The sequence below is a fragment of the Rhinolophus ferrumequinum genome, chromosome 10 (genome assembly GCF_004115265.2).
Source record: "Rhinolophus ferrumequinum isolate MPI-CBG mRhiFer1 chromosome 10, mRhiFer1_v1.p, whole genome shotgun sequence".
NCBI lineage: Eukaryota > Metazoa > Chordata > Mammalia > Chiroptera > Rhinolophidae > Rhinolophus > Rhinolophus ferrumequinum.
In genome coordinates this window covers 46,460,950-46,474,083 of record NC_046293.1, presented here as the reverse complement: position 1 = coordinate 46,474,083, position 13,134 = coordinate 46,460,950, and the positions used below count along the sequence as shown (strand labels likewise).

General features: G+C 39.8%; 1 protein-coding gene across 3 annotated transcripts in view; it reads right to left on the bottom strand.

Annotated features, from left to right (window-relative positions):
* The window catches only part of TMEM117 (transmembrane protein 117), a 388,102-nt gene extending 375,562 nt beyond the window's left edge, over positions 1–12,540 (bottom strand). Inside the window, exons 1-2 of one of the 3 annotated variants that reach the window (XM_033116086.1) lie at positions 12,243–12,540; positions 3,112–3,416 (exon numbers count right to left, since the gene is read on the bottom strand). In XM_033116086.1, the coding sequence (XP_032971977.1) occupies positions 3,112–3,388 (277 nt within the window). In that variant the 5' untranslated portion in view covers positions 3,389–3,416; positions 12,243–12,540. Of the gene's footprint in view, positions 1–3,111; positions 3,417–12,242 lie in introns of those variants that run through there. The other 2 variants (XM_033116087.1, XM_033116089.1) reach the window with 2 other exon arrangements.
* Positions 12,541–13,134: the final 594 nt, after the last annotated feature.

Genomic DNA, 13,134 nt, shown 5'->3' with positions numbered 1-13,134 from the left:
TATTTCTGAGGAACCAGAGTCTGTCCTCCTATTTTCTCTAAGGCCACTATTTCTACCTGTGTCCTAAGTCACAGACCAAAGAAACTTTCAGAGATGCTCTCTTTCTTTGATATCTTTATCTCCACTTCAATCTAACTCCTTCCCCCATTGTTGGAGAACCAGCAAATACTTCTGCACAGTGTGGAATGTCAAGAGATCAGGTAGGAGTAGACCGTAATAAGCTTTGGATACCAATCAAAGAAGTTAGAATTATATTCTATAAGTGACAGGAGCCAGTTAGCCATGTAGAAAAATTATTCCAATAGCAAAATCCAGAATGAATTGGGAAGGAGAGAACTATTAGAAGCAAATGATCAAAAGTTTGTGAATGAAGGAAGAATCAATGCCTATAAAGGAAGATGAAGGGAGACGCAAAGAGAAGACACATTTTAAGTTCATTAGAAAATTCAGTTAGGAGTCCAGTTATCCAAAATTTGCAGAAGGTTATCATTCTTTCTCTAATACCCAATATAATTTCATAGATTTTTAGTAAGAAAAAAATAAAAAAGGATATTGCCATATTGCCAAATAGAAGTGATAAGCTGACTACATTACAGAATCTTTCCTATAGTAAGCAATAATAAAGAAATAAATAATACGACACACTTTTGCACTATTCTATAATAATTTGTACTCAAGATACCACTTGAAATCAGAGTGAACTTTCAGGGCTGATTTATTTACATCAACGGGGAAATTAAAAAGTAAGCTATGACTGAAATGTGATTTTAGTATAAAAGGTAAGACTGCAATAGAATAATTTAACAAAATGTAGCAATTACAAAACCAAATGATCTGACCTTATTATTAATACTATATATTAATATGACTCTCAATCATATTGACCATATGATTCTCAATCAGTCTTTAATACAGGCAGAAAGCTTTTCTCTAAACTGGATATTTTGGTCTAAGTTTTCTTTGACTTTCTACACTGAGAAAAATTCCTGAATGGGTTACAAACATCTCCAGTCATTGCTTGTGATGGGTATCTATTGTTTTGTCTGTCCAGCACCATCCACCCATTTTTGGAAATGGACCCTCTCTCTGACCCCGATAACTACTTCTATCCATATGATTACTATGCAGGACGCCATGCTTGTTCACTGTTTGGTACATGGCCCAACACCCAGCTCTTAGATACCCTCTGTGGAGTACTCCACATTACTTTAGCACCCACTCTCTAAAGACCACACCCTACCTGGGAATTACCACTAAGGAATGACTGTAATTCTGTTACAGCCAGTCATCTAACCACACCCATCCATTCTTTCACTTTCCTTACTCTCATTACACCCGTTCAGTTTCTTCCAAATCTAAAGGCTCTTGCTCACTCCTCCCAGATCATCATTTCTTCACCCCCTTTCCATGTCCAGCCAGAACCCCCTGTTAATCAAATCAACAACTCTTTTATTAGAACATTCTATTTATTTTCTATCCTTTGTTTCCCATCCAGCAAGCCTGAGCAGTCCCCACCCAGATGAGTCACTCTCAAATCCTGTTCCAGGTGACTGAGCTCTCATAGAGAAAACTGTTCAACAGCTCAGGCTGGTGTCATTCAAATTGATAGGAACTAACCTCAATATCCCTCAGTGATAATCAGTAACTTTTCATTTGTCTCTAGTCTGTTCACTTTCACTCTCCCTCAGGTCACTGTTCCAAACGTTGACCACTCTCTTAAACCCCTTGTATCACCCAACTTCTCCATCTTTACCTTTAGCTCTTCCTTCTCATAGTGAAAAAGAGATCACCAGATGGTAGCACACACCTCTCTACTCCTCCACTTCAATCATACCTATTAGAGAACCAACCTTTATCTCACTTATGACTATTTCTGAGGAACCAGGGTCTCTCCTCCTGTCCTCTCTAAGGCCACAATTTCTACATGTGTCCTAAGTCACAAACCAAAGAAACCTTCAAAGATGCTGTCTTTCTTCTATAATTTCACCTGCACTTTAATCTAGCTCCTCCCCCCACAACAACAAGCATATCGATCAATCTCATTCTTGAACTAAAACCATCGCCACCAAAAAAAAAACAAAAAAAAAATATACCCTTAGTCCTTCCATTTTTAGCTACTTCCCATTTCCTTCTTCCACTTCCTTGTCAAACTTTTTGAAACTAGGTATATGTAAAATAAATATTAAGTATGAACATTTCAGATATTTATATAATACAACCAGATGGCCATAGTTTGAGGAGTAAGTAGAGATTGAAAAGACTACATATGTAAGTTGCTAACCAAACTTCTAAACTTGCCTTTTTGATTAACTGTCTAGAATAGTGCCTGACATGTAATAACTGATCAATGAATATTTGTTGGATAAATAGCACCCATCTCCCGACCAAAATCAATTCGGTCAGAGATAGAAAGCATACCCAAACTGGGTCAATTTCAGTCTCTTCCCTGAGAGTTTAAACTTGGGATCTAGCAAGTCAGGGCAGTCTTTCTGTGCAGATAGAAAATGATGTTCAGTCTGAATGGAGAATTAAAAATATGATAGAGAAGTCAAGACAAAAAAACATCCGATAGAATTCAAGGTCCTGGTTCCATTCATCCTAATTATTAAAATGAATTCTATCTTTGGTCTCTGTGAAATATCCCAAAATCTTTAGTAAGTTATCTTTTTCTCTTAAACTAATTTAGTCTCTTGTTCTGTTGCCTACTACTAAGAGATCCCTTAATAATATAGGGTTCTGGGGTTGAACAGGCTCAAAATAAACATCCTAAAGCCCATTTTGACTTATTTATGATACTACAGTAATGTTTATAGGAATGGGCTATTTTCATGTCTTCATTAAATAAGATTACACATACATTCATTTTAGCTCTAAAGCCACATTTTGAAATGAAGTTTGGCACCGATTTTACTTCATGCTCACATGCTCATGTTCCTTAGGCCATGGCAAACAGAGAACAGTTGAAGAACCTGGCTACAAGAGCGCCTAACAAATAAAGGCTGAAGGGCAAAGTGAAATGCATGTTAAATGTGGCATTTAGAAATAACAAAGCTCTATCTTGAAGAATGACATTTGAATGATTACCAACATTACACTTCCCCTGGTACTTACCAAACAAACGCTGATGGAACAGAAATTTGCCAGCTATTAGTCCTGTGAGAATAGCAAGTAGCCATAGAAGCACCTTCAGCAGCCTCCAGCCAACTTCTCTAGGGTATTTATTTGTTACAAATGAAAAACAGTTCCCAACAACAATAACATTGGCTTCTGTTTGGCTATGAGAAACTGGGTCCTCCGCAAATATTAAGAAGTTAAAGAAGATGACCAAGTAAGCCACAATCATGCGAGACCAGGGATGCTGGAAATAATAACGAAAGTCTTTACCCATCCTTCAAAACTTCAATTCCGTAGTTTACCTGCATAAAAAAAGATACATAGGGTTAGAGCAGGGAAACAAATGGTCTATCTCTCTTCCTGTTTTCTGTTCAGATGTATAATGGCTCAACAAAGAGGTATTTGGAAAAGATAATACCTGTTCCTACTTATGGCATCAAGACAAGTCTGAAATTGAGAACAGTTATTAGGTTGGTGCAAAAGTAATTGCAGTTTAAAAGGTTAATCATTGCAAAAACCGCAATAACTTTTGCACCAACTTAATAACTATAATCCTTTCCCCATCATCTAAGTACATCTATGATCATGGAGGAGAGGGGGGCCGGTTAGGAAAGGAGAAGAATAAAAGAGTAGGGAGAGAGGAAGGGACATGAGAGAGCAGAACATTGTCCAAACTTTGAATGACTGAGATGACATGTAGAGTCATCTCAGGAGGGAAGGCAGAGAAAAAAACAAAACAAAACAATGCAATGCTTTTCCTCTCTTAAATTATTTTTATGTTACAATCATGAGACAGACTAATTTAAAAATTAAAGCAATGTAGAAGTAAACTGAGAACATATTAAAAAATAAACATCTTCCTCTACCCAAATCCCTCTCTCCAGAGTTAAGCTTCCTTAAGAATTTGGTGGATATATTTTCAGATATTTTTCTAAACACTGACAAATGTATGTATGTGTATGGACTTTTATAAAAATGTTCACAGTCTATCTGTCAAATAATTTCAACACAGAATAAGTTTTATAGAATAGCTAAGTCTATAGTAGAATAGTTGCACCCAGGAGGGACTGGGCAAGTCTGCTTGTGGAACGTCTGTAGAAAGGGGAAGATTTCACAGAGCAGGAGATACTCAAAGTTGAGGTTGGAAAATCAGTAGGATTATTTTTCCAAGTGACAAAGTCAAGGAAGCTCAATCTAGCTAGGCATATGCAAAGGCACAGAGGCATTGCAAAATAGGTAACATGCCTATTAGGTAACAGTGGTAGGTTCTGACCTGGATATGCATTGGAAGTACAGACAACGCTTTCTTAAAATGCAGATTTCCAGACCCCAACTCTGAAGTCTTGCTCAGCAACTCTGTCTTTCCTCTCTGGGAGCTAGCTTGTACATAAAGAATGCAGCCTGTGTAGGATTAAAGAATGCAGGATTGTGACTGAGTAATTAAGTTTAATTCTGGGGTCCAGTTTTGGTGAGCTCATTTGGTGCTCAGTTTAAGCCATATCTCTCTTTTTGCAATAATAAAACTGATGAAATCTAGGATAAAAAGATAAATTTCTCCACAGTCTGCCAATTCTTTTTCCTTCTTTCTCAATTTATTTAGAACTGAGAAAGAAAAGAGTGACCCTTACAAAGCCTACAGTATTTGACATCCAGGCTCTGTGTTGAATGTCTGTATGCATTCTTATTTCATTTGTGTTACAACCACCTTCTGAAATACTGCCATCACTTCATTTCCAGGCAGGGAACTGATGCTCACGTAGATTATGTAACTTGCCCAAAATCACTGAGCAGAACTCTGATTTGAGCCTCTCAAGTCTGACCCCAAGTCCTGCTCTCTGTCCCCTGCAGGCAGCCAGATCAGCTCCAGGCACTTTCCCTGCCTGAGAGGGCAGACCCAGGGCCCAGGCCCAGGATGTCATCCCTTGAATGCCTTCTGAAGATATATTCTCTAGAGATGATTATATTAACTCTGTAATGGATACTTCTATGGCACAGGAAAAAAACGTAAGTACAAAGATTAAGCCACAAGCCTGAAGTATCTCTAAGTCAATGAAAGATTGGAGAATAGGCTCCAAGGTTCCCAAATCCCAATTCAATATTCTAGGCTCATGAATGTCACTTAAAGCCACGGTCTTAAGTTAATGAAGACTCGTCCTAAGAATTTTAGAAAAGCAATGTAAACACTGACAAGGACTGACAATAAAATTCAGTAAAACAAACAGTCACTGTGCTTGGATTCATAAACCTTCTAAGTAATTTCAAGTACCTTGTTATCTTCGTGAATACTTTGAAATATCTATTCTCAGGAACTGCAGCTCAGACACTCAGGAATGGTAACTATTGCAAGTTGTTTTGGTTTGTTTGTTTTGTGTTTTTTTTTTTGAGGGCGGGGGGTTGCTTTTTTTTTTTTTCAATGTGTGGTTCGTCAACCAGTACAGCACCAGAGGTCTGTGTGATTCTCACACCAAAAAGAACAGTGGAAACAAGGAAGAATAAAAATGAACATCATGTCTTTTCATGACATTCATTACGTAAGAATGCCAGAATGGGTCAATTATCAAGCCAATTTCATGCAACACCTTTGGAAATGTCCAAAGACCACCCCCACAAGAGAATACACAGACATCTTCTCAAAGCCAGACATCTTCTCAAAGCCAATGAGTCTTGAAACAGAAGTGTTTCCTACATGCCATCGGAACAGGATAGGGGTATCAGTTAAGAAGTTGCTGTAACAGGTTTTTATGTTGTTTCTCTTACCAGTGAGGAATTCTGATGTTGCAACATCTCCCTGGCACCTACCTATATACACAATCAAGGCAGCAGAATTTAGAACACGGAATGAGGAATGACCTTGATTCTTTTTTTGTAATAAATGCTTTGCGAAGGGTTGGCATATACTTATTTTATTGATGTTTTTAACTTAGAATCTTGCTTTGTGGGCTATGTAATATCTACATGCGCAAATTGAATTAAAACAGTAAAAGAAAAAAAATGTTGGAGATAGCTGCTCCTCTTCAGTATTTATATTGTTTCAAGAAAGAGAACGACAGTATTGAGCAACAGTCCTACACTAGTACAGATTTTAATTCCTACTGTAATGCAATGAATGCTACCATCACTCCCATGTTACAGGTCAGAAAATGAAGGCAGCCTGCCATTAGCTTCCATTAAGGGAGCGAACAGCAGGGGAGCCCAAAGCCTGCAATGATGCCGGGGCCAGTGATGGCAGTGATGGGTCCCCCCCCAATATCATCTTATTTCAGCACCAGGCTCTTCATTAATATCACTATTACTATTAATAATAAGGCTAGCATTTATTGAGTACTTACCATATACTAGACACTATGGTAATGAGCTTTACAAACATCTCATTTAAATTTCACAGCAGCCGAATGAAGAAAATATTCTTATCTTATAAATGTTAAAACTGATACTTAAGAGTTTAGTAACTAGTACCCAAAGAATAAAACGAATCTGCACCAGAGCAGGGATTCAAATCCAAGCCACCTGGTTTCATCACTCTATGCCTTTCCCACACCAAGACATAAATTCCAAAATCTTGCCCTTTACATGTTGGTTAAAAAGTTCTTGATAATAAAACCTTCCGATATAAGATTCACAATACTTCTAGGATGAATGAGTCTACTATTACTATTCAAAATAGACCTTGATAGCATGATCAGAAAGAACTGGGACCGTGTGACTCACGCCAGGATTGCTCAATTTTCTTCTTCTTCTTCTTTGAGCAGCAATACAAGTAGTTGAGTTAATCTGATTGTCCTTTGACAATGCGTCACTGATGTTCACTCTGTGGCTTTCCAACAACACTTATAGAAAACACCGAATCTCTGAGAACTAGACTAATCCACACCATGTAATTCCCTTTTCTAAGTAATGACATCATTAGGTACATGCCACTATCAATATCATGGAAGCCTCTGTTTTTACATATAATAGCAGTGATGAAGATATGGGTAACTACAGGCTGAAACATCATATACTGTCTGATAATCCATAGGCCTTCCGTCATGGTTTCCCACTCTAGAGGTTCTAATATTTATATTTGATATTAGAAGTGCCACGCATTTTATTACAAACCAGTATTTTACCTGGAGTAAAGGCAAAAAATGGAGAGGAATTCAAAGGAAAAATGGGAGAGAAGTCAGGACACTCAGGTTGGGAAGATACTTTGAACAAAGGCACAAAAGAGAGAGTCTGGGACAGGTATAGCGATGTATCAGTAGTTCTGTGTAACTGGAACACAGAGCTCTTGGGGGTATCTTGTTGAGAGTTAAGGATAATTTGGGGCCACCTGAGGGAAGATTATACAAAAGTGTTGTTTTGCATTTTACTGAGTAGAGACTAGAAAAATCAAAGGTTGCAGAACAGAAGAGCGATACAATTGATTGGAGCAGGGTTTTGGACAAATTTCTCTGTTAGCTTGGAAAATGATCAATTGGTGCGAGGCATGATGAAAGTGGGGAGACTAGTTTAGAGGCCATTCCAACAGTTTAAATAAAAGATAATCAAGTACCAGACCAGGGCAACATCAGTGCCCTAAAAGCTGTTGTATCAATTTGTTTGATTGGACCAGAGTACCCAGCCTTCCTTCCTCCCTCCCTCCCTCCCTCCCTCCCTCCCTCCCTCCCTTCCTTCCTTCCTTATTAGGGTCTTTACACATAAATGAAAACACTCACGGACCTTCAGGAGTGCGAAGTTCATTTTTCTCAATAGAGACCCCGGCTCAGACAATAGTTGGTGCATAATGACTAGTAGGATCAAAATGGAGTGTTATCACTTACATTCAAAGAAATGTAAGGATGTGTATGGAAAAGTTCCTGATGAATTAATAAAATGTGCTATCTAAGAGACATTATTACTAGTCAAGTAAACCATACCCAAAGCACAGCTCTGCTCATGTGGGTCTTAGCATGTAGTAATACCTAACCAGGTAACATGATTAGAGCATTATCATTGTAGAGCTCTATTATAGGATTAAAAATAATAATAATGCAAAATCATCTCTCCAAATTTCTTGAAGCTCCTTGGTATTTATGTCTAAAAATTCATCTGAAACCCCTCTAAGCTCTTATTAAAATGCTGTACTCTGTGCCTGTACTCTGCCAAACAGCACCTTGAATCCAATTTCTTAAAAAATAATTTTAAAAAATACCTCCTGTGGATTTTTTTTGTTTTGTTTTGTTTTATTTGTTTGTTTAGATATGCTCTTTGTGATGCGTACAGCTCTATTTTAGATGGTTCTTGGCTATATTACTACAAGACAAAGTTAAAGGCTATTTTTCCTCAATCACCTGGTTATAGTGTTATACTAATACATGTGAAATTCTTTGCAGTTAATGGAGCACTTTTTACAATCATTTCATTTAATTCCTGGGCTATAATGACTTTAAAAATTATATGTCAAACAAGGTGACAGAATTTCAGATTATATAATATTGTTTCCTTGAAAGATAAATGATAGCTTACATTTATATCCCATTTTACCTCTCAGTGTTTTTAACGGGCAAAATCACACCATTAGTACGATATGAGAATGATTCAAAGGAACCAGGAATATCTGCTTTTCAGAAGGCTGCTTAAAGTAGTAGGCGGAGTATGGTCCAGTTCTACTTGACTCTGCTTCTCACTAGCTCTGTGACCTAGGAAAAATCCTGAACCTCTCTGAGATTCCATTTCTTCACCAGTAAAATCCTAATAAAAGTACTTTCCTCAAAGGGTTGTAATGAAGACTAAAGGAGATTTTGTCAAGCACCTGGTGAATTCCAGGTACGTCCTATCCTGAAGACCACTATTAAAATGCAAATGACTCGTGGTCATTCCCATGAAAAATGAGCATAAAAATAATATCAACTATATATTAAACTTACTGAGTGATTGCATATGCTATTCTCATATACAATTAGAGGATTTTAATTTAATAGCTCTATAAAGTAAAGGATGAGTATTATCCTTATTTTACAAATACTGAAACTGAAGCTCAGAAAGCTTAAGTTTCCTGGTCCAAAATCATATGTAGAAAGTGGTGAAGTCCAGATTTGTTAATTCCATAATAACATTCATCATTCATTCGTTCAGTATTTCCAATTGCCTATTTGTACCAGCCAGTGGCCTATGAGTGAGGGTTACTAACAGACAATGCACTCGTTGCCTTGCATCTTATAGTCTCATTGAGGGACACAGACATTAAACAGAAAAAATAAATACATAGTATTTTAGAAAGTTATAAGGTGATGGAGAGAATTAAAGCAGGAGAAAATTAATAGGGCGTATTGGGAGTAAAAGAAGTTGAAGAAGGCCTCATTATAAGATGGCATTTGAATAGAGATGTGAAAGAAGGAAGGGAGGCAAGCAGATATCTGGGGAAAAAGTGATCCAGACAGAGGGAACAAAAACTGGCAAAGGCCTGTTCTGAGTGTATGATTAGTGCATTTAAGGAATAGCAGAGGGCTAGTATACTAGATAGAGTGTGGGTACAGAGGACTATGAAGGGAGGTGAGGTCTGGGAGGTCGTGTAAGATCACGATCTGGCCTGGAGGCTGCTATATGCATGTGGGCTCTCGTCCTGGGTGAGACAGGAAGTCAGAGAGTGACACAAGATGACTTCCATCTCAGAAGGGCCACTCTACATGATGATTGGAAATGTATCAGCTCCGGGACACATTTAAAAGGAATTGCTGACAAGATTTACTGATGGATTGGCTATGGACATGGCCTGGCAAAACCCAGAATGGAATTGCCATTTCCTGAGATGGGGGTTGTGCTTCCCGAGATGAACACTAGACACAGACAACATAATGGTAATTAATATTTGTGAGTGCTTTTTGTGTGTTGGGCTCTTGGCAAGCGTTTTCCTTGCATTATCTCAATTAGTTCTTATGCCAACCCTTTGGATTTACCAGCAAAGAGAGATTCAGAAAGGCTATAATCTGCCCAAGGTCATACAGCTACCAACTGGCAGAAACAGGCAGAAATATCTCTATATGACCCCAAAGTCCATACTCTTAATTACTTTTGTGCTCCCTACACTGAGAAGTATAAAATACAAAATAAAGTTCCATTTTGAAAGAAGTAGAAGTACTAGGAAGTAGTAAGTACTTGATGATGACTTGCACCTATTAGGTACTCAATAAATATTTGCTGTGGATGAATAAACGAAAACATAAATGTAATGAATGATGAATGGATAACAGACCAGCTCTAGGTGAGAAAAACACACTGAAGTTTCCATTCCAGAGAGAATAGACTCTGGACGATGGGATACTCAAGTCTTTAAAAGGAAAAACGGCAGAAAGAGTAAACCAAATAAATATTTGCCTGGACCAGCCCTGAGATAAGGAGAGGTCTTGGTATACTATCTTGAATTGTTCGATGAAAAGACAGTCATGAGGAGATGACACACAGCATTTTATATAATACAAGTGCTTAATACAGGTTTTTAAAAAACACAAGTATCAACAGTAACAGAAGTTAGATCTTCTTACTTTTAGTCCAATACAAGAGACCACATAGCCTTTTAAATAAAAAGCAACCTTTTAAGTCAATCAATGAAACCACCATAAGTGGCTCTGCAGAGGTATCAGGATGGTTATTTGTGGTACCCTAGCTAATTTGGAAGATCGCATCCATAAATCACTTCCTAGACTTTATCTTCACATTGATTCAACCTTTAAGTGATTTTCTTCCCTTGTTCTTGTCCTGCAGTGCTTGGGATAACAAAACACTGATCCAATCCAAGTTTTTAAAGCAGGGAACCTGAAAGCAAAGTAGACCTGGGGTTCTCTTCTACCAAGACATGGCCAACTTTTCATTAAAATGAAAAATATTTATGAGACCTTCCATGTAATAAAGTTGAAAAACAATCACCAATGAATTATTTTTAAATGTTTAGACCTCCTTTTCAATGACATCTGTTTATGATAAAGAAACTAAACACAACACCAAAGTAACAGTTAATGAATACAATAAAATTCATTCATACCATTCATTATTTTTTTAAATGACTGGCAATTTAAAGAAGTAAATTAAACAAGTACTTGTTTCTGATCAGAAGGATCAGATAGAGGTGGGATGGGGTTAGGGAGTAAATACCTGAATCAAAATGTCAAAATCCATAAGTACCTTCAAGAGTTAGAAAGCGCATGGCAAAAATTCAATACCTTACAACAAAAAAATAGCTTTTACAGGGATTCTACTACTCAATAAATTGGAAGAACTTTTTTTCTGAAAACAACACAAAACCCTGAAATCTTCCTAGAAGTTCTTTATGGATTTCAAACAACATATCATTTATAATCAAGGGAAAATACGTTTATTCAACATACTTTTACTCAAAAAATTTATTTTGGTTCATGAGACTTATATTCACAAATACTAAAACAAGTGTATGATGTTTACTACCATCTCCTCTCTCTCTCTCTCTCTCTCTCTCTCTCTCTCTCTCTCTCTCTCTCTCTCTCTCTCTCTCTCTCACACACACACACACACACACACACACAGACACACACACACACACACACACACACTCTCAGTTTATTGTTCCACAGCTGGTGGAATGACTAATGGCAAAGTGTTATACCACATAGGTCAAACACACTTGTGGGCCTGTGGTATTTTTGAAAATAGGAATCAAATAGCTTTATTTAGTTATGACGAAGTTAGTAAACACCCAAACACTCAAACGTTGTTGTTGTGTTTAATGAGAACACCCATGAACTGCAACCTGTTAATTTAATTAACAAAGGATAGGTAGGGCTTCTCTTCATTTCCTATCCTAGGAATTAGTGAAGCGGAGAAAGTTCAAGGTCTGCTCTGGAGACGTCCCTTACCCCTTGAAGCCCTGGAGTTTGAGGGTTCCCCACCAAGAGCCTCCTGCCTAGGAGTCTCCTCTGCCCTTTCCCTAAAGGGCTGGTGCGTCTGCCCCCCTCCTAGACACTTTACCCTGCCTCTGTGCCAGCCATCCTCCGGAAGGAAGGAGGAGAGGCGCCGGGGGAATTGGGGCCGGGGTGCCGGGCCGCTCCTGCATTCGCCGGCAGGGATTACGACGCAGCCCGGCTGCGGCTGGACCGCGCGGCGGGGGAGGCGCGCCCATCGCGGGGCTGCGTACTCACCGGATGGGGCCGTGCGGGCTCGGGGCGTCTGCCCACGGGAGACAGCGGCAAGCACAGCCCTCGGCCGCGCCGGCGGCCTCACTGGGAAGCGCGGCGAGACGGGCCAGCGATGTCTCTGCCGCCGCTGCTGTCACCGAGCTATAAATACCGTCTCGGCCCACACCCGCCGCCGCCTACGCCCGGCGCCCTCCGCAAAGTCCGCCGCCGGCGGCCGGGCAGCTGGAGCACAAGGGCAAAGGCGCCGTGCAGGTGACTGCCGTGGCTCCAGCTGTGTGGCAGCCTCCGCATCTGGAGGCATGGCCTCCCGCCACCCCCGCCCTCCCGCTCCCTCCCCTCCCGCCTGCGCTGCGGGCCGGCTCCAGCCCGCCGGCCTCGCACCCTGCGGCCAAGCCTGTCCGGGCCGGCCCGCTTCTGCAGAGCCGGCGGGCTCGGGAGGGGGACGACTTAGGAGCACGGCGGGGCCGGGGGGGTAGGGGAGCAGCCTTCAGCCTAGAGTGTCAGTAGCGGTGCCTTCTTCCTGGGGGAATCGCCGACTTCTAAAACCCAGGTGGAATGTCCTCAGAAAGCTGCAAACTTTTTAATGCAGCCTCAGGTCACAGAGCATCCTCGCTGCTTTAGTCTATGGGTGGTGTGGGGGTGGGGAGAGACAGAGCCCGTGAGGAGTATGAGAAGTCTTACACTTACTTTCTGGCCTGTCTGATCTGGCACACATATGCAAATATATTCACACATATTTATAAGCACACACACATTCATATACACTTCGAAATAAATACATCTACATGCCTACATATGTATATGCACGCATATATAAGCACACACATACACACGCAGTTTTTAACCTTTCTGCAGCTTGAAACTCGCCGGAACCTATCATTCTGTACTGCTGAAA